Source organism: Papio anubis, chromosome 8 (assembly GCF_008728515.1).
Source record: "Papio anubis isolate 15944 chromosome 8, Panubis1.0, whole genome shotgun sequence".
Lineage (NCBI taxonomy): Eukaryota > Metazoa > Chordata > Mammalia > Primates > Cercopithecidae > Papio > Papio anubis.
The window spans coordinates 51,013,274-51,039,408 of NC_044983.1; the positions used below are offsets into that span (position 1 = coordinate 51,013,274).

Consider the following 26,135-nt stretch of genomic DNA (forward strand, 5'->3'; position numbering starts at 1 on the left):
TTGGAAATCACCAAACAGGGGAGGAGAAGTCATGGAGTAAACAAGATCAAACACTGATAGAAAAGTGTTAGGGTTGAATTGTGTCCTCCCTTAAAGATGTTGAAGCCCTAACCTCATATCTGTGAATGTGACCTTATTTTGGAAATAGAATAAGATCTTTGTCATGATCAAGTTAAGATGAGATCATTGGGGTAACTCCTAATCAATATGACTGTGTGGTTATATAAAGAAGAAATTTAGATGCAGAAACAGACACACATACAGGGAGAATGCCCTGTGAAGAAGAAGACAGAGATTGGGATGATGCCTCTACAAGTGGAGGAATGCCAAAGATTATCAGCAAACCACCAGGAACTACCGAAGGGCAGCATGGAACAGGCACTTGCTTACAGGCTTCAGAAGGAACGAACTCTGATGACACCCTGATCTCAGACTTCCAGTCTTCAGAACTGGGAGATAATACCTTTCTGTGGTTTAAACCACAGTCTGTGACACTTTGTTAAAGCAGCTCTAGGAAACTAATACAAACAGGTTGCATATGCATGGAGTATTCAAGGATGATTGGTGATGATCGAAAGGAGACTATTTATTCAAAAATGTGCCTGGCAGTCAGAGAATCAGGAAAGGCTATTACAAGGCTATTCCAAGCATGAGCATGTGAACAGCCACGGAGGTAGAAGAAAGGAAACACCAGCAGTTTGCACTGACCTCATCACAAGCTGCTGCCATGGAGCAGTGGGAGAAAGAGATCTGCCCATGAAAGTCCCTATAAAATGCACAATAGCAAGTTTCACCTTAGAGTTCATACAGAGCAGCCAAAGGTTCAAGGGAATGATTACATCCATTTTGTGTTTTTAAATGTTATGTTCTGCAAATATGGTGACAATGGCAACATCATTCTTTAGTCTACCAAAATTATCAAATTAAAATAGGCAGAGCAACTAGGTTGACAAAACTGAAGAATTGTGGATGATAAAACAGTGTTGAGATACCCTCGTAATTACCTAGAGACAAATTAGTGACAACATGTAAGAGCCAATGTGATATCAACAACCATGCAGGAGAAAGTAGAGGGAAGACCCTGAGAACCAGACACTCCCTGGGAAGTGCCCTGAACCAAGCTCAGAGGAGCAGGAGAGGTGTGGAGGGAGGGTGTTCTCAATAATCCAATGCAGGGGTGAGTCCAAGGAAGCCACAGTGCAACCAAATCTGATGCTACTGGAGCGGGCTGTGTCCTTTAATCCCATTAACTAAGAAACTGAAGGCCTTTCCCAAACAAGTCTCCATACTGAGGAGAATCTGCTGGGAACAGATTCCAAACTGAGCAGCACAGGGACAACCACGAGAGATGAAAGAGAATGTCCAAATAAAAGCAGGGAGGAGCAGAGGCAGCTGATAGCAGAAAGTAACAAGTGATTCTGTTTACCACTCATGAGAACGCCAGAAGAGTGTGTTAGAGCTGTGAAACCAGCTCAGCTATCCTGGCCCACTCATCCCTCCTAAAAGTATAGGAAACTAAACTAACTTTTAAAACTTAACAACAAGAAAATTACCAATTATTACAATGAAAAGAAAGTAAGAAAACTAATGATGTTTCTGTAGACAATGAAACAAAAAAAGGAAACACACAAACATGAACAAAATGGATGAAAATCATAAGCAAATACTTCTAAATGAGCTGAAAGAAAGTTTTTAAATTGTAAAAGCTATGAAGAATAATATAAATCAGAATTAGAAAAATTTGTAAAAGAAATAAGTAGAAAAAAGTAATATATGATACAAAGGATGATGGATAGAACTCATCAGAATAGAATTTTTTTTCCCCCCCTGGAGATGGAGTTTCTTTCTTATTGCCCAGGCTGAAGTGCAATGGCGCGATCTCGGCTCACTGCAACCTCCGCCTCCCGGGTTCAAGTGATTCTCCTGTCTCAGGCTCCTGAGTAGCTGGGATTACAAGCATGCACCACCAAGCCCGACTAATTTTTGTATTTTTTTATTATACTTTAAGTTCTAGGGTACATGTGCACAATGTGCAGGTTTGTTACAGATGTATACATGTGCCATGTTGGTGTGCTGCACCCATCAACTCGTCATTTACATCAGGTATAACTCCCAATGCCATCCCTCCCCCCTCCCCCCTCCCCCCTCCCCATAATAGGCCCCGGTGTGTGATGTTCCCTTTCCCGTGTCCAGGTGATCTCATACTTTTTGTATTTTTAATAGAGAGAGATTTCATCATATTGGTCAGGCTGGTCTTGAACTCCTGACCTCAGGTGATCCACCCACCTCGGCCTCCCAAAGTGCTGGGATTACAGGTGTGAGCCACTATGCCCGGCCTAGAATTTTATATTAAAAAAAAAAAAGAAAAAAAGCAGGACAGAAATGAAAACTCAACTAGAAGGGATATGGCACTATATATACACCATAATTAGAAGATGAGTAGAAGATGAAGAGGAGGAAAAAATTTAAAATCAAGAAGAAATTTGAGATTAGAAGGATTCAAGAGAAACTGTTAGACACAGAATAAAGAAGATATAGCATATATAATGAATAGGAGGCCTCCAAGAAGAAAGACAAAGCGATGGATTAGAAAAAATACTGAATGCTATCATTCAAGAAAAATTAAAAATACACATGGGAACCTGAAGCTACATAATGAAGATACATATCACATTCTTCAGAAAATTGATGCAGAACAGCCGATATCAAGATACATTCTAATAAAACCATAGATCTCTAAAAAGAAACAGAATATGCTTGGGACATCCAAGCAAAAAGATCAAGTAGCTTATAAGAGAATGAACGTCAGATTTCTTTCAGACTTTTCCATAAGAACACGAGGCTAGTAAACAACGAAGTGACAGAGTTAAAGTGCTCAAATAAATAAATTGCAGATCTTGGACCTTGCATGGAATAGGCATGAATTCTACATCCATCTAGCCTAACCTTTCGGTGAAAAGGTTGCTTGGATTTTCTGCTCCTGCACTTCCTTGCTGTATCCCTGCTATCCTTCGCTCTTGGCATCTGAGAATCCTTGCACTGGGTAAATGCAGTTCATTCACAGACTCTAAGAGTGGGTACCAATCTCCAACTAAAACTGTGAAATTTTCGGGTCTGTGTAACCAAAAGAGCCTATACACGCCCAAGGCAAGATTGATAACCACATACTGTTATAAATATGCAAGAGTTCAGGTAATATTGTCTCTATGTACATTTCTTGAGGGATCTACCACAGAGCAAGCTCCAGACAACCACATACTGTAGAGACATTGGCAAGAGAGCTGGAAAAGTATTCTAACAAGTAAGTGAAGATCAATGATGGACTCTGAATATCACCATTTTGCAACCTTGATTGCAACATCGTCAGTATATGGTAAGATCATAAAATAGAACAACCAATCCTGATGTGCTTCCTGAAGAAAGTACACAACATCACCACCGAAGACAATCAAACTTAAAACTTATCAAAATTCTAACACTAATTACCCATTTGCAGAAAACACAAAGGATAGATATGTTAACTACATCATGCAAATATAATCATTAAAATCAAGACAATGAAAAATACACAAGAAATTTAAAAAGACATGGAAGGGTAATTCATGTTGTAAAAAGGACTTAAGATACATATCAAATAATCATCATATGTGGATCCTGTTTGGACTGCATTTCAAACTTAAAAAATTGTGATAATCAGGAAAATATGAACATTGAGTATTTGATACTATTAAGAAATTACTGCCTTTATTGGTAAGTGTGATCACAATACTGGTTTTAAAATTATTTTTAATAAAATGCTTATAGATGAAATAATGTGATGCCTGAGATTTGCTTTAAAATATTTTGGTGACAGGAAGTAAGTGGAGGTACAAATGAAAAAGATTGGCAATATGTTGATAACTCCAGTTGACGCTTAAACAATACAAGTTTGAACTATGCAGGTCTACTTATAGGCAGATTTTATTCCACCTCTACCACCCCTGAGACAGCGAAACCAACCTCTCCTCTTCCTCCTCAGCCTATTCAATGTAAAGATCATGATGAAGACATTTATGATCCACTTTGTCTTAATGGATAGTTAATATATTTTCTCTTCCTCATGATTTTCTTAATATTTTCTTTTCTCTTACTTTATTGTAGGAATACAGTGTATAATACACATAGAAAATATGTGTTGATGTTTATGTTATCAGTAAGGCTTCCAGTCAACTATAGGCTATTAGTGAAGTGGAGAGTCAAAAATTATATGCAGATTTTCAACTACATTCAACTACTACAAACTACATTTCAACTCTCAACCCTCACTGTTCAAGGATCAACTGTATTTACCCTGAGTGAAGGGTATAGTGGATGCATTACTTTATTTTTTCTCCTTTTGTATATGTTTGGAATTTTCAATAATAAAAAGTGGTTTTTAAAGGCATAAGAAGGTTTACATGCACATACATTTTGGTACTTCAGGCTTTCATTGTGTCCTAGGAGAAACCCCCTCATGAACACTGTTGGGCACATAGAGAAACTGACAAAAAAGAATGTATGTAGACCTTTAAAGTAGCAAACCCATTCTCCACTTGAGTTTCCACCACATTCCACCTCACGCTTCTTCATATTGCAATTGAGCAGAATGTCTTTATGAGGACTAATATTGCACTGACTTCTCAAAGTGAGCATTTACAAATATGGGTACTCTTCAGCAGTTAACGTTGGACTTTAACTCATAAGCCCCCGAGGTAATTGTTTCTTGTGCTTGCTTGCATATGGTGGCTTGCAGAAAAGAACAACCCTGGAGTTTGAATTATAAACTATCACCACTCATCTCTTTCTTATTCTCCATGTTTTCTTTCTAGATATTTCCACACAATATACTTAGGTATTCGAAGTCGACAGAGTGGGGAGAATGACAGATGGAGGTTTTACTGGAAAATGGTATATGAGTATGCGGACGTGAGTATGCTGCATTTGCTAGCCACCTTTCTGGAAAGTGCTCCACAGCTGGTCCTGCAGCTCTGCATTATCGTACAGACTCATAGCTTACAGGCCCTCCAAGGTAAGGCCTTGCAGTTTGGTTTTGGAATTTGGGGAAAGATTGACTGGCTATTTTTCTCACAATCCGAGCAACTGTCCTAATGCCCTTTGTTGACATAGACCTGTGATATGTCTGCTGTTTTACATGTGTTTTGTGAATGATGCATGATGTTTTCCTACCATTGCTTCTCATGACTGATTAATTGAAAGACAGGGCATTTTTGCTCTCCAGCTGTCCTCTTAGTAGGAAAAAAAATCTTTATGATTTTACACTTGGTCGATACGGGGATAAAGTCAGTCAACTGAGGCTTTCTGGTTTTTATAATGGAATAATTTCCAAAAGTTGCAAAGAAAGCAGTAGCTCTCTCTCTCTCTCTCTCTAATATACATATGTGTGTACGTATTTGTGTGTGTATATATAGTATTAGAGTAATTCCTACTATTTCCTTTGATGTTAAGAGAGACAGAGAGAGAGAGAGAGAGACAATGAGAAAAAGAGATTAAAAGGAAGTGGTAGAGATTACCCTAATATTTAAGGAAAGAAGGTCATATGGGAAAAAAAGTTGTCAATGTTTATTAATATTTATATACTATGTTTTATAAAATGGATATTATTATCAGATTAATATCTTTGTGCTCTTCCATATTTGATGATCTCATCAGTAGGACTATTCCAGTTACAGCAGAGCTTCCAGGCATTTCCTTAGAGCCTGCTGCTCAAATCCTTTCTAGAATAAGTTAGCAAGATTAGACAGACTGGTGGGTAGGCAGATGAATACATGGGCACACGGATGATGGATAAGAGAGCATTTTCTAAGGAAAGCATTTCCTATTAATTTGTCAATCCTGTAACTAAATAGATGCTGTTAAACAGTTAAGTACTGTAAGGTGCTCATTTTGTTTGGATCTCAGCAGGGCCTCTGTGCGCCCCTCTGGGCACATGCTGCTCCCTTGTGCAAGGTGGGTCATGCTCCAACTTGAGTTTTGTTCTGGTTGGTCTGGGGAATCTCCTCACTGTCCTTATAACTTTTTATGGCATGGAACATGTTAGTTTAAGCTGAGTGCTTTAGTTTGGGGGACAGAATCAGGGCGCATGTTACCTGTATAGGAAAAGAAAGAGAAAATGTGTACTGGTAGCTGGTGACCCATTTATTCATAGATTCCTGGCCCAACCCTGGTTTCACAATAGAATAGCTTTGGTCCAAGAAGTTTGAGAAGAATGTCAAAGAGATCCACGATGTATGTTTCTCAACTGCTGGAAAGCAAATTGGGAGAAGAGGAAAGTGGAGTATTTGCACAGAAAAAGAGAAAAGCACGGAGAAGGCAGAAGGCCGTGTGAATTAGTTGTGGATGACTGTGTTTCGTGGTGTCTGGTGGTTGAAGACCATGAGCTAGGCATGCAGAGGCCTGGGCTCTGGTTGTCTCACTACCTCACTATAAAACCTTGCACAGCCACTTAATCTCTCTGGGCCCCAGGTTGCTCAAATGTAAAGGTCACAAGTTAAACTGGATGATTTCCAAACTCCCTGACAACTCTATTCAATCTTTGAATCGATGAATTCCCAATAGGCATATAATGCCTGGTATATGCTTTAGGAAATGATCTGTAAGCCAGAATACAAATGAAATTGAAAGGCAACATCAAAGTAAATCTCTGTCAAAGAATTTAGTGCTCATCTCCAGAACAACTTGGCAACTCCTTAGTACAATTATACAGTTGGGAACTCTGTAGAGGGGGAAAATTCAGGAGCACATGTGCAAGGTTGCAAGTCACCTTCTGATGGCCTGAGGTCACTGAGTGTCTCTACTAGTTTTCTAAAATATTTGGAAAATTATGGAGAGGTTTTTCTTACAAAGATGATGGAGATAGAGAAGAGAAGGTGAGAGAGGGATCTAAGAAAATGAGGTCACATTTTCAGTTTAAGAACAATACATAAAATTGTACAGAAAAAAAATGTGGAAAATGCAATCCTTAGTTTTAATTAGATTATTCATCCTAAACATAGCAGCCAAGTGTTGAGTTATGTTTTCTGAGTCTCTGGCTCTTTTCTGACATCTAGTGTCCCCAGCTAACCGACTAAGCTTGACACAAGTATGTCAGGTGTACTGTAGGCGCTGAATGCCTGACCTCATCCTTAGCCAAGGCAAGCCTTGCCATCAAGTTTCAGAATGGCGTAGGGAAACTATGTTCTGTTTCATTCCCAAGGTGGTCAAAAGATAGGTTGATCCAAATATCACTAAGGATCAGTGCAAGTCATTGAGTCAAAAGGAGGAATAAGCCCACTACCTTGATCTTATTGCTACTGGTTTTTAACAAGGGAGGTGGGCAGACAGTTGTGTTACAAAACAAAGAGTGAAAATATCTGACAGTAAAAAACAATGACAAACCCTCCAGCCAAGGAAGACCAGCCCATGAAACACCATGTGATTCCTTTTGCATTTTGAAGAGACACTTGTCTTCAGAGGGATGGCTTCTAAATACCCCTCTGCTGATAGATGATCCCACTTACAAACAAACCAGCTGATAAATTAAATTGATGTGAGTTCTAAGAACAGAGCAGTTTCCCTTTAGGAAAAGAAAAATAAATGTAATAACCTAGTTTGACATGTATTTTCCAACATCTTCAATGGTTAAAAAAAATTATTGGGATTTACATGTGAAAACGCAGCCCTCTGCTCTGAATGTAAATAATCAATAGGCATGAAATCTGTAAAGGATTTGCAGATAGCTCTGAATTAAAATCTCTAAACCATTCTTATTTAGCAGGGAGAGAATGATCACTCTGCATGTGACTGTCTAAAATTACTGTTTTTTAGGATAGAAGGAAAATTGCTCTTTAAACCCAACTTCAACCATCCACCACTCTCTGCAGTGTTTTTAAAACAATAAGAAAAATCAGACAAGAAATATGACATTTTATAACTGATGCTAGAAATTGTATTCTCTTTGTGGAAGCTGGGTAGCCCTAGAACACTGTCAGCTGCTGTGAAAATCTTTCTGCTTCTCCTTCCTTATGGAGTCACTTAGTCAGAGGAGCCTCCTCATGCTGGAGGCTGACAGGCTCAGGGAGAACTGTTGGAGCATAATTGTTCCTCCATTGGCACTGGCCCAGGAGGGACAGTTTGGAGTCTGTTCTGAGAGCAGGAATGAGGGTAAAGCTGAGTCTTGAACCTGAACATCCAGCTCTTCACACTCCACAGTCACCTTGGACATATTATAGGGCAGCAGCTGCTCTCCACGGGATCTGGGATGTCCCAGAGCCAGCTCCCTGCGGAGTGTAAGATACACACCAGGAGGCCTGACTGCATGCACGGCTGTACCTGCACAGGGTAGTGCTCTCTGTACTTCCAGAGAGTTTCCAGTTTACACGCCGTTATGGTTTTCCAGTCCCAATCCCATATCGTCACGAAGAGAGAAGGAGAGAGGAGAGAGGGGTGTTAAGACGGGGAGAGGACAGCAGGCAGGAAGGAAAATGGGATGGGGAGAAGGAGGGAGGGAGACCCCACTCGACAGTGGAGATGGACCGTGGCATTTCTGTTAGTGTCCACGTGGAGAGCGCTGCTCTCTACCTGTTTAGTGAGGGCGACAAAGATGCTAAGGAAGATGTGGTCTGAGGCCTGTCAGTTGTATCTTCAAGCAAAATCTCACACTCATTCATTTCACCTCATTTCTACTGTGCTCCCCCGGCCGGATCACATGCACCCCAACCCAGACCCCTGTGGCTGGCCCACAGCTTCATCCTCACCCCTGCCCTCTTCATTCCCTTCTCCTTGGAATGGTCCTAGAGCTGCTTAGACTCTAATCTAAACCACTTCAGTGTTCCCCTTGACACTCATTAAAATTAAACAAGATTCCTGAGCAAGTTCCAAGGCCTTTGTGTCACAGCCTTCTCCTCATTAGTCACTGCTCTGCAACCACACTGCACTCCTCTCTCTTCTGAAAATGTTCCCATTTCTCTCCCACCTCCAGGCCTTTGCACCTGTTATTAACCTCTCCAGAATATTCTCGTCCCCTCTCTCTTAGCCTGTCTAGTTCTTACTCATCCTACAGAATTCAGCTTCACCTCTTCAGCGTATCCAGTCCTAACTGCTCATTCACATTTTTATTTCCGCATTAGTATTTCCTCAAGGTATCCTGAACTTCAGCCCCCGACCTCAGGTAATTTTCTTATTGTTGTTAAGCTTCAATTTGCCCATGAATACTGAGGGATAGTAATAGTGCTAATTCATAGGATCCTCGAGATTAAATGAGAGAGTACACACAAAGGATTCGGCAGACCCTTGGCCCAGCGCATAGGGCTTCTTCGGCTTGATCTTGCAGAAATCTACCAGGGAATCTTATGGAAACGCAAATTCTCACTGAATAGGTCTCAGGTGTGGCCTGAGTTTTAGAACAGGAAAGTTTTAGAATCAGGTGAAGAATTTGATGGCATGTGAAAACGGGAAAAATAGTTCAAATTTGAGCTCATGAACCCTGAATTAAGGGGTGTGTGTTAGAAAGGAAGTGCAAGAAACATTGTGAAGAGAGAATGGTCAGGTCTTTTGATGGACAGAGCATGGACCAAAAGAGAACGAAGCTTGAGTCCATTTGACTGAGAGAGAACCTGGTGACAATAAAACCAAGCAGGTCAGCAGGAGCAGCCACTTAGGGGGAGAGCATTTTAGATATTTTAAGCCTGAAATGGTGGAGGACAATCAAGTTAAAAAGTCTTCAGACTGCAAAAAACAAAGACAGCTTAAGATAAGTTACCCAGAATTTCAGACCTCCATGTCTGTCTAAATGACGCCAGCAAAGGTAAAAAGTTCATGGTCCGAGTTACCTCATCGGGACTTTTTGATGACCCCAAGAACCTGTAAAATGCGCAGTCAGTTTTAGTTTTGTGATTGTCGTATTATGAATAGTTTATTTTGGTTGCAAAGACCCATGATTGGCAGAGAAGATACCAATTCACGTACAGACAGCTGCACACAGCCTTCCTCAGCAATACAGTTTTGCTCAGAGCTCCCTGGGGTCCAAGGGTGTACTCCCCAGAGCGGCCTGGAACACCGTGTAGAATAATGGCACATGGTCGATGCTCACAATGAGGGTATATAAGCCACAGCCCAAGCTGCATACAGCACAGTCACCTGGCTGCACAGGGAACCATTGTGCGGAAATAACGCTTCCTTGTAGAGGAACCATCTAAGTAAAACAAACAAACAAAAATCTGGCCTTCACTAGATGAATTGGTTGAGTGCCAATCTGCCAGCCTAAATGTTTCTGCTTTTTCCAGAAGGCTTTCATTCTTTGTTTCCAATTGCTACCTTATCATTAATGGAAAATCTCATCCTACACCCTAAGTGTATTTAGCTGGGGTATGCTGAGTGAGTTACCAACAAATGCCATCCCACAGGCCATGTATGTGCCCAGGAAAGCTTTACTGAACAAAACAAAAAACACCTACTTCTCATTCCTTCATATTCCAGAAAAATATGAATAAAACTCCTTTTGCCAATAGTTTATCCTGAATATTTTGTGAAAGGAAGGGAGGAAACGGGGAGTTGGAAAGGGTTTCTAATTATTCCTCTCCTGTCTTGCATCCTCTAACTCCACAGGGAGTTAGAAGTAAAGTTGTCTTCAAATATCTGGCAAACACTGTTACCTGCTAACCAGGGTAACCAAGAAATACCTGAATTGTGAAAAACACCCCATTTGTCCTCTCCTGGTGAGCACTCTTGAGACCTCACACTGACTTGCAACTTGCCCCACCTCATCGTGAAGTGGGTGGAGACAGGTCCCAGCCAGCTTTAAGTGACCTGGGTTAGAGAAAATCCCAGTCACCCCCATGCCCAAGGCCTTCCTCCCTTGCCCCACACCACTGTCTTCTAATGTGCCTGCCCCTACCTCTGGATTCTGCAGATGGGGAAGAGTGCAGGCGAGAGTGCCAGTCTGTGAGGGGTCTAGGCTCCAAGTCCCTCTGGATCTGCCTCCTCTGCAGTTGCTATTATCGTAGTTAATTAACACATTTATTGAAAGCCTGTTTGTGCATGATGGTGTGTGAAGCTCTGTGCAACATTTATTTGTACTAAAGAAGTTCACTTTTTACTAGAAGTTTATAATGTGACACTATAAACAACATGACAGAACGTATTTAGAAACACCCATTTATCTGGGTGCATTCTGGACTGAGTGGTGCCATTTTGTAGAGGATCAATAATCTGGTTTAATTAGTTAGGTTAATTAGTTTAAAGCGAGAGAGGAGCTTACAGCACTTCCAGCTCACCTGCTCCGGGAAGGGGCCAGGCAGCCTCTGCCTGAGCAGCCGTGTCCATCGTCAGACTGTTCTGATGGATTGAATCACAGAGTTCCTATCGGACAGTTCTGACGTCCTTGATGGTGCTGGAAGGAGCAGGAAGGCAGCATCAAGGACATCTGCCCCCGCCCTCAACCTGACGCGCGAGTCTTTGCTCAAATCCAACTTTCCTAGCACATTCCACCCCAGGGCCCACCGCCTCAGCTGGAAGGATGCTCATCAGCGGGAGACTCCTACGGGAAGAGCCCTCCTCTCCAGCTCCACTCAGGCCATGCCCTACTCCTTCTGTAGAGGGTTCTCCCTGATGCCCCCAGGACATTGAATATTCATGCCAAGCAGGTTGTTTTTAGTCACCAGGCAGAGTTGTCTTCTCCAGTTGAGCTATGCACTCAGCCAGAGTCAAGTTGGGTGTCTGAAACCGTTTCTTTCAATGTCCTTCTTATTGTTGGTTTTGTTTGTTTGTTTGTTTGTTTATCGAGACAGAGTCTTGCTCTGTTGCTCAGGCTGAAGTGCAGTGGTGTGATCTTGGCTCACTGCAACCTCTGCCGCCTGTATTCAAGCAATTCTCCTGCCTCAGCCTCCTGAGTAGCTGGAATTACAGGCTCCCGCCACCACGCCCAGCTAATTTTGTAGTTTTAGTAGAGATGCTGGCCAGGCTGGTCTCCTGACCTCAGGTGATGTGCCCACCTCAACCTCCCAAAGTGCTGGGATTACAGGCTTGAACCACCATGCCCGGCCAATGTCCATTTTATTGTAAACTTAGGTTTGCATTACATAGTTTAATTAGTTGGATTAATTAGTTCAATTTAGTTTAGTTAGTGTTATTAATAGAAAAGCTGATGAAATATACTGTGAAAGAGAGTTGTTTCTATGAAATGTACGTTGACAGCTTTTGAAAAATTGAGTAGGACCAGAGCAAAGTGGTGTGTTTAATCCGGTTGCATCACAGCCTCAGGACCCCTGGGAGGACCTTCTGGCTGCCCTGGGATGTGGAGCATGAGGCTGCAGCCGGCTCCACTCCCCCGCAGCCTGCTGTGCGCGCTGCCTGCTGCTGGTCCTCCAGGCACCGTGCTCACTCGGGTGGCACGCACAGTCTTCAGTTGATCCAAACCACTGGGCTTTGTTGCTGTCTGGCAGGTCATTAGCTGCTGGATTTTGCTTTTTGTGATGATGTATGAAGTAGCATACTACCCCAGACCAGGAAAGTAGAACGTGTTAGCTATTTTAAAAGAAGGGAGCTGGAGGTGGTGGCTCACGCCCATAATCTGAGCAGTTTGGGAGGCCAAGGCGGGCAGATCACCTGAGGTTGGGAGTTCGAGACCACCCTGACCAACATGGAGAAACCCCCGTCTTTACTAAAAATACAAAAAAACTAACCAGACGTGGTGGCGCGTGCCTGTAATTCCAGCTACTTGGGAGTCTGAGGCAGGAGAATCGCTTGAACCCGGGAGGTGGAGGTTGCAGTGGGCCGAGATCGCACCATTGCACTCCAGCCTGGGCAACAAGAGTGAAACTTCATCTCAAAAAAAAAAAAAAAGAGAGAGAGATTTAGATTGAGGAATGGGCGGCACAGGTGCTGGGAGGGTGAGAGGATGAAAAGCCATACCCATGAAATCAAGAGATTTCACAACTGAAGGAAGAAGCTCTTATCTGTAGGGCTAGCGGAGTGAAGGAAGAGGGCTCAGACTTCTAGGGAAAGCTACTGCCTGAGGAGTGCTGGGTGACAGAAGGGGTGCAACCTAGCAGCTGCGGGGACTGCTGCAGAGCCAGCCAGGCAGCGAGGGAGTGGGGCTCACCTGGAACATTCCTGGCACAGGCCGGCTGCTGCTGCCTCCCCTGGGCTGGGACGAGGCTGGGGCCGGGAATGCCAAAAGCAGCAGTGGGCTGGAGCCAGGCGCTGTGGAGGCCCAGTGATAATAGGATGCTGATCTGTAGAGGAAACCAGAAAGTCTCTTCTCCTCTCCTCCCACCTTCCAACCTCCCACCAGTGCCACCTATTGGCAGAACCTACTGGACTGCCAGTCAGTCAGGGAGTCCGGAAAGGGGTCTGCAGAATCCCCCCTTTCGGGTGGAGGGAGCTGGCACACACTCCCCATTCTGTTTTGTGACTTGTGTCTGCTCCCAGCTGAGAAACTTGATAACCAAGCTTGTTAAAGCTATTTCTGAGTAACAGCTGGAGGTGAAGTCCTGAAAGGCCATGGCATGAGACAAAGGCAGACGCTCTAGATCATGGAGGTTGTGTCATGAAAACGCCCAGGCAGCCAAGTCTGGCAACGGACATGTCCTTCCTTAAATGTGTGACCACAGACCTCATATGGCCACTCAACATTGTCCAGCAAGCCTACCTTATGTCCCCCTTGAAATTCCGTTTCCTGCTCCAAAATGAACTGCTTCCTACTTTCTCTGGTGGCCTCACATTGCAACGTTCTGCCTCCAGTATTCGTAACCTGATTTCAGTAAGAAAATAGAAGCAATAAAACAAGAGCTATTTTATTTTCTCAGGCATATGTCCTGCCTTTCCTCTGAGAACATGCTGCCTCCCAGCTAAAGTCCATCTCTTCTACCCTGGAGTCCACTGCCACCTGCTCAAGCATCCTGTTCGTGGAATTAGCCTCTCTCTCCCTATTCTGCATTATCAGTTTTTCCTCGCTTCTGCATCACTGCCATCATCACACAAACAAACATGCTGTAATCAAGAAAAAATGGACCCATGCCACCACCCACGACCACATTACTTTCTTGCTCTTCACAAACTGTGAAAAATTCATCTTATCCTCTGTCTCCACTTTCTCACTTCCTAGCCTCTGTTTTTATTTCATATTTTTTTTTTTTTTTTTTTGAGACGGAGTCTCGCTCTGTCGCCCAGGCTGGGGTGCAGTGGCCGGATCTCAGCTCACTGCAAGCTCCGCTTTCCGGGTTTACGCCATTCTCCTGCCTCAGCCTCCCGAGTAGCTGGGATTACAGGCGCCCGCCACCTCGCCCAGCTAGTTTTTTTTATTTTTTAGTAGAGACGGGGTTTCACCATGTTAGCCAGGATGGTCTCGATCTCCTGACCTCGTGATCCGCCCGTCTCGGCCTCCCAAAGTGCTGGGATTACAGGCTTGAGCCACCGCGCCCGGCCTTATTTCGTAATTTTTAAACATTGTGTGTTAAGTATAACATATATACAGAAAAGTACACAGTTGTGAGAAACTAATTCCCAAGGTCAAAGGAAGAACATTTTCAGCATCCCAGGAGCCCTGCTCTTACCCGCTCCTTGCCTGTGTGCCCGCCATTCTACATGTGATCACTATTTGAAAAAATTCGTTTTGCAGGTTTTTCACCTCTGTAAACATACATTTGTGTGTGTGTGTGTGTGTGTTTCTGGATTCTTTCATTCAGTGTTGTGCTTGTGAGATATAATTCCATGTAACTATAACCCATTCATTTTCATTGCTCTACAATAATTTATTGTAAGACTAAATCTCTGTCCATTTTGTGGTTGTTGATAGACACTGGTTTGTTTTCAGCTTAAGAGTATTATGGTTAATGTTACTGTTGAGTGTTTTTAATATGTCTTTAATACACATGCACACCTATTACTTCTGGATTCATACCTAAGAGTGAAATTGCTGAGTCATGGGGTACAGACAGGCACACTGAATGTGAGTAGATGACGCCATGGAGTTTTCCAAAGTGCTCGTACCAATTTATATTCCTACCAGCAGTGTATGTCTGGAGATTGCTCCAAATGCACTCCAAAACGTGGCATTGTGAGTCCTCTGAATTTGACCCATGGGTTAGCATCTCAATGTGACTTTAATTTGCGTCTCCTGATAATAATCAAACTGAAAAGTATCTTTCATTCTTCTTTTTCCTCACGCCCGATCCAGTCCATCAGCAAGTCCTGTCTGCTCCACCTCCAAAACACATCCCAAATCCGACCACTCTTTGCCGCCCCCGCTGATAACACCCTTTCCAAACACCAGCTCAGTTACCCTTCTCCAGTGAACTGGTGTCCCCCTTCACCCTTTCCCACAGCGTACACACCATACAGCAGCCATAGCGTTGTGTTTTGTTTTGTTTATTTTTTTTTTTGTTTTCTTTTTGTTTTTTGTTTTTTGAGACAGTCTCACTCTGTCACCCAGGCTGGAGTGCAGTGGCACAATCTCGGCTCACTGCAACCTCTGTCTCCAGGGTTCAGGCAATTCCCATGCCTCAGCCTCCCAAGTAGCTGAGACTACAGGCACATACCACCACACCCGGCTAATTTTTGTAGTTTCAGTAGACACGGGGTTTCACCATGTTGGCCAGGCTGGTCTTGAACTCCCAACCTCAGGTGATCCACCGGCCTCCCAAAGTGCTGGGATTACAGGTATAAGCCACGGTGCCTAGCCCACAGCGATCTTTCTATCACTTCACTGCTCTCTTTAAAACTCCCTGGGGACTTCTTGCTGCAATTAAATGAAGTACAAACTGCTGACAGGCATGTGACAAGGCCCCTGCTGTGCAGCCTCCAAGTCTCCCTGCTCTCCCACTGGCTCCTGCGAGCCCAGCAGCTCTGTCTGGCCATCCTCTGTCTCTGAGGCAGGCCCTGGCTGCTGCCCCATCAGGGACCCTGCATTTGCTGGCTCATTGCCCTTTCACTCCCCCAGGGCTTCACATACCTCATCCCTCTCCAATCAGGATGGGACTCCAACATCACTCCTAAAACACACAGCTCTTCCCCTTCCAACAGACACCCCCATCTACTTACTCTGAGTGATTTTCTCTTTGGCCATTTGAAATTCTATTCGTCCATATGTTTTATTATTCTTCTCATCACCTTTACTACAGGGTGAGCGCCATGAAGCAAGGAGTACAGGAAAAGGCCTATAACACGGAAGGCGCTCAAAAGGCCTCTGACTGAAGAATGCTGGCAGATTTGCACCATCTTCAGAAGCTACTTCAGTGTGTATTGGCTTTTCAGTTGGACTAGCCAATACAGACTGCTCACAAGTTCCTGTGGGATGTCATAGTGTTATTTTATATAGACGAAAAGACACAATATAAGTTCCCCTCCTCCAAATACCATATTTGTAAAACTTCTACATATTTGGAATTTTTAAAATATTAACTTTTATTCCCTATTACACATACTATTAAAGATAAAATAGAAAACCCAAATATGCACAAAGGAGAAAGTATAAATCACCTTCCTGCTACTCAGAAATGAAAATCTTGGCTGGTTATGGTGGCTCACACCTATAATCCCAGCACTTTGGGAGGCCAAGGCAGGAGGATTGCTTGAGGTCAGGAGTTTGAGACCAGCCTGAGCCACACAGCGAGACCCCATCTCTACAAAAGAGAAAAGAAATTAGCCAGTTGTGGTGGTGCATTCATGTAGTCCCAGCTACTTATGAGGCTGAGGTGGGAGGATCTCTTGAGGCTGCAGTGAGCCGAGACCATGCCACTGCACTCCAGCCTAGGGCACAAGCATGATGCTGAGAAAGAAAAGGAAAGGAAGGGAAAGGAGAGGAGAGGAGAGGAGTGGAGAGGAGAGGAGAGGAGAGGAGAGGAGAGGAGGAAGAGAAGGGAAAGGGAGGGGAGGGGAGGAAAGAGAGAGAAAGAAAAAAAAGAAAAGGAAAGAAAGAAAGAAAAGGGAAGGAGAGAAGGAGGGAGAGAAGGAAGGGGAAAGAGAGAGAAGGAAAGGGAAGGAAGGAAGGAAGGAAGGAAGGAAGGAAGGAAGGAAGGAAGGAAGGAAGCAAAAGAGAATAAAAATCTTGCACCTAAGAAATAATTAAAAGTTATATTTTGTTGCTTATCTGTGTAAACTTATTTAATGTTTTAATATATTACATTAAAATAGAATCAATATTGGATACCAGTTTGTATCCTTTTTTAATAACATATCACAAACATATATGCATAATAATATATATAGTTCTTCATTTTTAATGACCACATAGTATACCAATATATGGATTATCCTTTTCTTTTTGAGTAATTTTCTATTTCTGAAATCATAAGTTATATATATTTGCTGTAATAAATAATGCTATGATAAACATATTAAGAACTAAATCGTAACTGGCTCCACTGGCACACGTCTGCAGTCCCAGCTACTCAGGAGGCTGAGGCAGGAGGATTACTTAAGCCAAAGAGTTCAAGGCTACAGTGAGCTATGATTGTACCACTGCACTCCAGTCTGGGTGAAAGAGCGAGACCACCATCTATAGGGAAAAAACAAAACAAAACAAACAAACAAATAAAAAACACTAAATCTTTGCAGCAAGCCTTAATTATTTCTTAAAAATAAATACCTGAAAGTGAAACTGCTGGATTCAAAGGCAAGCAGGCTTTCAAAGTTTTTTATTATATAATGTCAAACTGGTCATTCTGATGACTATGAAGAGCACTGTAACATCTCAGGTTTCTGATACAAATGCTTAGGAAGTCAGTGAGGTCAATAAAGGTGACAAAGGTTGAGCGTGGGGCAACTCCCCTGAGATTTAGGAAGAGCTCTTAATAGTGGCTCCTCTGAATGTAAAGGGCATCATTCTCAGAAGTGTTCTAATTTCTTCCCTTGTTACTTTATTGTATCCGCCTTCATAATAAGCTTTATTAAATCGATTAAGTAGCAGTAGTTCATTAGTGATGAAACAAAATTGTAAGAGCAGCTTCATCAGAGACTTGATTTGAACCAAAATTATAAGGAGAGTAGACATAAGCTCCTCAAAACACTTCACAAAAGTCTGACCAATGAGAAGTTGTGAAGAAGCAAACTTAGAAACATTAGGAGCAGCAGCCCCTACATTGGAGAGTTATGATTTTTTTCTTTGTCTTTCTAAACATATTACATTTATCCAATAGCACTTAGTGCTAAGCCCTCAGGGGATAAAAGAAAGATGGCAGCTCCTCCCTGCCAGGTGCTGGAAAATTCCGTTGAGATGCACAAACAAGCTTGGCAGCGCGATGAGGCCAGCACTCCAGGGCACTCGCACATTCCTTCCCAACACAGTGGAACCACACACTCGGCACAGAGCGGGCGATCCTGGGTGTTTGTTGAATAGAAGCAAGAACGGATGCCTGATATGTGACAAGGCCCTATGCTAGGCAAGACAGATACGAAGACACAGCCCCTGCTCTCCAAAATTTCAGTCTAATGGAAAAGAAAGACCAAAACATTATTAGAAGTCAGTGTGCTGTGTCCTAGTGGTGGTCACTTTGAGGTCCTTTGGTGACACCGAGCAATCTCATATGCAGAATGGTACAGGGGAAGCAGCAATGCCATGCTATTGATGTTTGAAGGAGGAGGACATCAGGGAGTGTGGAATCAGGAAAGTTTTTGTGAAAATAGTGGCCTTTGAGCTGGGCCACAAATGATGCCCAATACTTTGTCAGGAGAAATGATATTCTGTAAGGAAAAGATAGCAACGTGAACAAAACCAGACTGGGGAGGCCATTGGACTGGTCTGTGCCTGTGTCTGTGCAGCAATGCTGGTGATCAGTCTCCACAAAGCAATGGAATTGCTGATGTTATTGACAGCACATAATTAGATTTATTCCCAACACTTGAAAGAGGTGTTTGGTGTCAGAGTAAATCCTTGCATATATACTTTTTAAAGTACCACAACCTATTTTCCTGCATTTCTGACTTTTGAGTCTGTCTTTGCATTGTTCAGTCCTTGGGATACTTGGCAATATCAGCAAGTAGATCAATAAAATAGTAAACCACTAGTCTGCTTAATCAATACATTCATGGAGTTCAATTTTAAAGACTCATCACCAACAACTTCATAAGGAGAGAATCACAAAACTCACATGGCGTGTTGGCCATATGGCTCCACTTTATTTAAAAGTATTGGCAGAATAAATGATGGGTGTCATGGGGGTAATGATATTATTGATCTCTTTATTTCACATTCAGTAGTCTCTGAGTCATGGTACCACCCCAAGTTATACTTAGAAGAACAGAAAGAAGCTTCTTCTACTTATCATTGATTCAAGTGCTTGAAATCAGCTCTATGGTATATCAACCCCCAGCACAGCTGTGAATAGCTTTGAATTTGAATCATTTTGAACATAATATGAAATAAGGGGCCTATTTTTAGGTTCTACTTAATTATCTCCAATAATCAAGCATAAATCTTGGTATTTTTCCACTCAGTATTTCTCCTCTCTCCTGCCTCTCCTTCCCTCTGAGGTATGGTGAGCACACAGGCATGTTCAGGCACAGGGAGAGGAGCTGGGTCATGGATGTGGTGGACAGTGTAATTAGTCACATGTGCTATGGCTATGGGAAGAGGAGAGCTGGAGGAAAGATCTAGAGCAGTCAGTTCAATCCTGTTTGGAACAAAGAAGCATCAATAAGGACCTGTCTGCAAGGAATGGTGCCCCAAACACTGGCTGCTTGTTGGCCTTTCCTGTGGTGTCTTCCTTTGCCAGCCTCTAACCTCCCCAAATTTCAGTAATGTGTTAGCACTTCACACCTTAGAGGAAACAGAAGCCCACATTTATCTCCCATTCACCTGACCTTTAGCCAGTGTGGGAACTTAGAGCTGATGTTTGCTTTGACCGAATATCAACACACTGTAATTATTATTTCTAAACACTAAAAATAACCATGGGAATGGTAAGCAGAATGCTTGCCGAGCAAGGACAAAAGGGAAGATGGGTAAGGTCAACTTAATAAAAAATTCAAAAGTGGCTTATTGTGGTACTTTCCCAAATAGCTTTTTTTTTTTTTTTTTTCCTAGAAAGCCACAGGCAGTTACAGGATCAGGATTTTGTGACCCAATTTGGATTGGATTGGGTAGGTGGGTGGGTAAGGGAAGCTTCCACAATCTCTTAAATAGTTTTCACATCATGAAGTGTATATTCTAGGGTATAAATGTATTTTGCATTTATTCAGCAGATTGCTATTAGACTGATTTTAAAAGTATTCCTCAGACAGGTAAGCTAATATTTTCTTGATGACTCAGCAGAACTAAAGAACCAGGATCACTTCCTACTGAATGATTTTAAAACAGCTTTTCCCCCCTAGTGTACTGCTCATACACAAGAGGATATATGTGTGGAATAGAGAGAGCCCTGCAAACTGTCAGAACAGATGCAAGGGGGTTGGGAGAGAGAAGCTGATTCAATTGGTATGTAAACGTTTGTTAGGATAAAATCACATGGAGATTCACTCTTCAAAGCTCACAATGAGCCCTGATTGCAGAAGGACAGGGCCTGCTGAGCTCTGCCTGGCTAAGGTTTTGTCAGCACTTTCATTGTGATCTTAAATTTCCACAGCTCATAACTCAGCTGTAGAAAAAGTCTCAGAGACTACAAGACTAACAAGACTCGAAAACTCCAAAAACTTTTGGTTTTTTTTTTTTTTTTTTAGATGAAGTCTCACTCTGTCGCCTAGTCGGGAGTACAGTGGCGTGATCTTGGCTCACTGCAACTGCCACCTCCTGGGTTCAAGGGATTCTCCTGCCTCAGCCTCCCGAGTAGCAGGGATTACAGGCACGCACCACCACACCCAGCTAATGTTTGTATTTTTAGTAGAGATGGGGTTTCACCATGTTGGCCAGGCTGGTCTGAAACTCCTGACCTCAAGTGATATGCCCACCTTGGCCTCCCAAAGTGCTAGGATTACAGGCGTGAGCCACCGCACCTGGCCAACATCCAAAAACTTTTTTTTTTTTTTTTTGAGACGGAGTCTGCTCTGTCGCCCAGGCTGGAGTGCGGTGGCGTGATCTCAGCTCACTGCAAGCTCCCCCTCCCGGGTTCACGCCATTCTCCTGCCTCAGCCTCCCGAGTAGCTGGGACTACAGGCGCCCGCCACCATGCCTGGCTAATTTTTTTGTATTTTTAGTAGAGATGGGGTTTCACAGTGTTAGCCAGGATGGTCTCAATCTCCTGACCTCATGATCCGCCCGCCTCGGCCTCCCAAAGTGCTGGGATTACAGGCGTGAGCCACCGCGCCCGGCCCCAAAAACTTTTTAAACATCCATAGTATTACTGGTTCAAAGGCTTGGGCAATTCGATGGGGCATGAACTTCCTTACGCTAGGGTTGAAAAGTGGGAGTTACCAGCACAGAGCCTTCAATGAAGGGGCACCTCTAGATATTTGTCATCTAAAACATTGAGTTACAATTCGTATTTTTTTAAAAAAATCTAAAATATATCCTCCATGATGTAAATAGAAAACAGATATTTCTAACAAAGATCCTTGGAATAAATGATTGAATAAGTAATTGCAAAACACTTTGTCACATCTTTTTAAAGAAATCAACATAGAAAAGCTGTTACAAAAACTATGTGAAGTAAGTTTTAATTTTTTTTTCAATGTTTTGTGAACACAGGAGATCTTTCTTTCAAATTCACTTTGGCCAGGAAGTTTGATAGCAAAGGGAGTGAGTATTGAACCTTTAAGAATGAGTGCAGTGATTTCAAGTGTACCAGTGCTTGGAGGGGAGATTGGATAAGAGCAGGTCAGGGAGTCAGGGAAGTGTGAGGTCTCTTACTCAGGCCCTGTGCTGTAGCATAGCCAAACCAGGGACAGGAGGGGATGATGTGAACTTGATCCTGAAACCCAAGGGTCCTGAAAAATCCCTCCTTGTTCTCATCCAGCTACACGCCTCCCAAACACAGGCTGCAGTGTCTTCATCAAGACCTGAAGGAAATCTTCATTATTTACTGTATATTACAAAATATAATAATGTATCACATTATTACAATAAACATGGAGTGGGCACCTATCCATGGCAGGTGCTGACTTGGATACTAGAAAGTGAGCATGACTAAGACCATTCACCCCTGAAGGGCTTACAGCCTCATAAGGGGGAGCAGCATATGAATAAGTGCTAAAGTGGTCCCGGGTAGGCCCAGAGGTCAGCGGACACCCAAAGACAGAAGTGACCGGTTCCACCTGGAGAGGGTGAGAAAGGCTTTGCACACACTGTATCTCAAGCTGAGTTGATAGTTGATGCAGGGAAAAATAGAAGAGATAACCTAGGGAGAGCTTGTTGGAGGAGAAGGCCAAGGGCAGAACTGGTAAAGGGAACCACCATTTAAGGGGCTATATTGGAGAAAGAGCCAGAGAAGGAAATAAGAGAGAGGTGGGCGTATTGGAATCATGTCTATTCCTTAACAATCCTGCAATAGGAAGAGCATGGGGATGGGGAGTTTCCAAAGAAATGCCCTTGAGGGACCAGTGAAGATGAGAGCTGAAAAGAGCCTGATGGGTCTGACAATTCAGAGACCACAGGGGCACACAGCAGAACACATCGGTGCAAAGTCTAGCAAAGAAATGAAGAATGCAAATTAGAGGAGAAGGCATCACGGTAGCAAGGGTGGAATTTCTAGACTATAAAGAAGAAAATAAAACTAGTGAAGTGGCCCAGAGCACACATTTTAGGACAGAGACATAAACCAAATGCAGACTGATGAAGCTGTGAAAAGTTGGGCATGGGAGATGCAGCAGGAGCACTTTCCTGCCTTGTCCAGCAGTTTGCAGTAACAAGGGTGATGCCCCCAGCAACCAGCAACCGGTGGAGTTGCAACCAGGGCCTGGGGTCCGAGCTCCATCCCACCGGGAAAGGACCTCAGTGTGGAGGAATTCCATCGCCAATGATCTCTGATGTCTTCACAAAGCGTGTGGCCTTGAGTGTGTGACTTCATGACACTGAGCCTCGGCTTTTCTGATTGGAAAATAATTTTAATGATCTAAATTGCAGTGTTGTGTTAGAACAGAATAAAATAAACAATGTAAAGCGCCTAAGCCATCTGACAATGGAGCGTGCACTACCTGCCCATGTCCTCCTCTGGTCTCCTCCTTGCCTGCCTCCGATGGAGAAGGGGAAGAGCGCCCTCCGCCTGTCTAAATTTATCAGAAAAGAGTTCCTCATTCGCATTCTGTTTCTCTCCTAAATGGATGTAGACCTATTTAAACTCGTTTCACCTAACCTTGAGGTGAAACATTACCTCGTCCTCCCCAAGGTCTTGGTCTGGGCTGAGCTCCTCGCCCTCTAAAGCCAGAGCTGACTGCACCTACTGGCGCCTGTCCTCTCACCCAGGCTGCCCCCAGGGCCTGAAACCTCACGAATCTTCCAGCAAACAGCACTTAGACTTTGCTCTGTCCACTCACCTATATTTTTAGCACAAAATACTTTTAGCCTTGACAGTTTTGAAGATAAAAATATTTATGAGGAAATAAGATACATTTTCTTCTTTTTTAAAAAAAATATAAAATTTTTTTAAGTTCCAGCGTACATGTGCAGGATGTGCAGGTTTGTTACATAGGTAACAATGTGTGCCATGGTGGTTTGCTGCACCTGTCAACCTATCACCTAGGTATTAAGCCCCTCATGCGTTAGTTCTTTTCCCTGATGTGATCCCCCACACCCTCCCCTGACAGGCCCCAGTGTGTGTTGCTCCCCACCATGTGTCCACGTGTTCTCATTGTTCAGCTCCCACTTATAAGTGAGAATGTGCAGTGTTTGGTTTTCTGTTCCTATATTAGTTTGCTGAGAATAATGGTATCCAGCTTCATCCATGACCCTGCAAAGGACGTAATCTCATTCCTCTTTATGGCTGCATAGTATTCCATGGTGTATATGTACCACATTTTCTTTATCCGTTCTATCATTAATGGGCATTTGGGTTGATTCCATATCTTTGCTATTGTGAATAGTGCTGCAAGGAACATACATGTGCATGTATCTTTGCAATAGAATGATTTATATTCCTTCGGGTATATACCTAGTAATGAGATTGCTGGGTCAAATGGTATTTCTGGTTCTAGGTCTTTGAGGAATCACTACACTGTCTTCCACATGGTTGAACTAACTTGCATACCCACCAACAGTGTAAAAGCCTTCCTATTTCTCTGCAACCTCGCCAATATCTGTTGTTTCTTGACTTTTTAATAATCATCATTGTGACTGGCATGAGGTGGTATCACATTGTGGTGTTGATTTGCATTTCTCTAATGATCAATGATGTTGAGACTTTTTTTATGTTTATTGGCCACATGTGTGTCTTTTTTTGAGAAGTGTCTGTTCATGTTCTTTGCCACTTTTTAATGGGGTTGTTTGTTTTTTTCTTGTAAATTTGCTTAAGTTCTTTGCAGATTCTGGATATTAGACCTTTGTCAGATGGATAGACATCAACTTCACGCCATTAGATGTAAAAACTAATCTTTTTCTCACAGGCTCATCTGTAGCATATGTGTGGAGATATTTCCTACAGTTCTGGGAAAGTATAGGATTCCTAAAACTGGTGGCCATACTTTCATGATGTTAGAGGCAGTCTGGGCTGAGCGCATAGCATTAATTCCAATAAATGAGTCATCAAAAGTTATTATATTTCTTTCTATTTTCTCATCTCTCACTCTCTCTCTCTACCTCTCTCCTCATACCCCTCGCCATACACATACACACACACACACACACACACACACAGAGACACGGAACCACAAATATACCTGGTGTAACAGGCACAGACTTTCTCAAGTTGTAACACAGTATTTGCGAGTTACAATGTCTGATGACAATGGCACTTGTCCCCGCCACCACCACCACCTGGAGAATGAAAGAAGTCTGCAGGTTGCCTCCTCCAGTGAGTTTTGAGGCTCTCAATGGAAACTTGAGTCAAAAAACCTTTGTTGGAAATCTTATCTCCACCACTTAGTAACTTTCACCTGTGGTTCACTCCTCTACTTCTCTGCATCTGCTTCCTTATCAAAGGAGTGGAGATAGTAACCCATACGTCATAGGCAGGCATCTGGGAGAATTTGCTGAGACAATGTGAAGGGTGGATGCTCTGTCTCATACCTGGTATTGGCAGGTACCCAAGAAGTATCTTTTCCTCTTTGTCACATAGAGAATATTTAGCTCTGGTGTGTCAGTACAGATTTCACGGAACAGACCATTTACAATCCACAGTATCCACCTTACATTCAAGGCAGCGCTAGCAAATAAACTCAGAAAATGAGTGAGGAATACATCACTGCTTTTTCCCTTAGGGAGCAACAGAAGAAAGAGGGAAGGAGGGAAACAGGGGAGAGAGAAAGGGAGGAAGGAAGAAGGAAAGGAAAAGAGAGAAGGAGGAAGGAAAAGACCTGAACAACCTGAGATAGGAAAAGTCAGAAGAAAACCCAGAACCCCGTAAATTGGTTTTGCCTGCATGTCCTGAGGCTGCCTTGGTGTTCCCTCCCTTGCCACTTGTCAGGACATCTACAGGCTGTGCCTGCACCTTGTGAATACAGGAAAAAATATGAACAGTAATCTGATATTATCAGACCCCAGAAAGGCACTTCTGGAAACGCTAATTAGATTTTCTTCAACCTTTTTTAATTTAGTGAGTTCTAGGAGAAGATCACACCTCTCCTAACACTTATAAAGAGAATTTGTGAGGAAGATTGTGTGCAACTAATACCTATTCGATGCTTGAGGCAACCTGTTGCCATGGTACCAATCAGATGCTGTCTTCATGGGGGAATAGAAATTAAAACGAACAGGGCTTGAGTACAAATGTTTTTATTTGTCCCCATGAACAGTGTGAATGTTTGGAAAAGGAGCTCTGGTCTTGTTGTTATTTTCCGGTTTTGAAACAAGACTACATTAACATATGTAGAATATGAAATAGTACAATGAACTTAGAGAAACAAAGAACCCCCCAAAGAAGTGCGTTATTCTTATAAATTTACACTATCAAAGGATGTGGAAATGCCAAAAAAGCACGTTCTTAATGGTCAGAGTCAGCAGTGTCATCTCAGAGCCAAAGAGAGCTGTCGGTGGCTAATAACGTGCAAATGCAGGATTGGTCTGAATGCTAACTGGCTGTTTTTATGGCCTATGTTAAGAG

General features: G+C 42.9%; 1 protein-coding gene across 4 annotated transcripts in view; it reads left to right on the forward strand.

Moving 5' to 3' along the window:
- XKR4 (XK related 4) overlaps positions 1 to 26,135 on the forward strand; it is a 408,833-nt gene that overhangs the window by 239,281 nt on the left and 143,417 nt on the right. For all 4 annotated transcript variants that reach the window (XR_004185812.1, XR_004185811.1, XR_002523805.2 and 1 more), the window contains exon 2: positions 4,848 to 5,047. Coding sequence is in view for 1 of the 4 variants with exons in the window: in XM_021942325.2 (XP_021798017.1) it covers positions 4,848 to 5,047 (200 nt within the window). In the remaining 3 variants the exon portion in view is untranslated. The remainder of the gene's footprint in view (positions 1 to 4,847; positions 5,048 to 26,135) is intronic.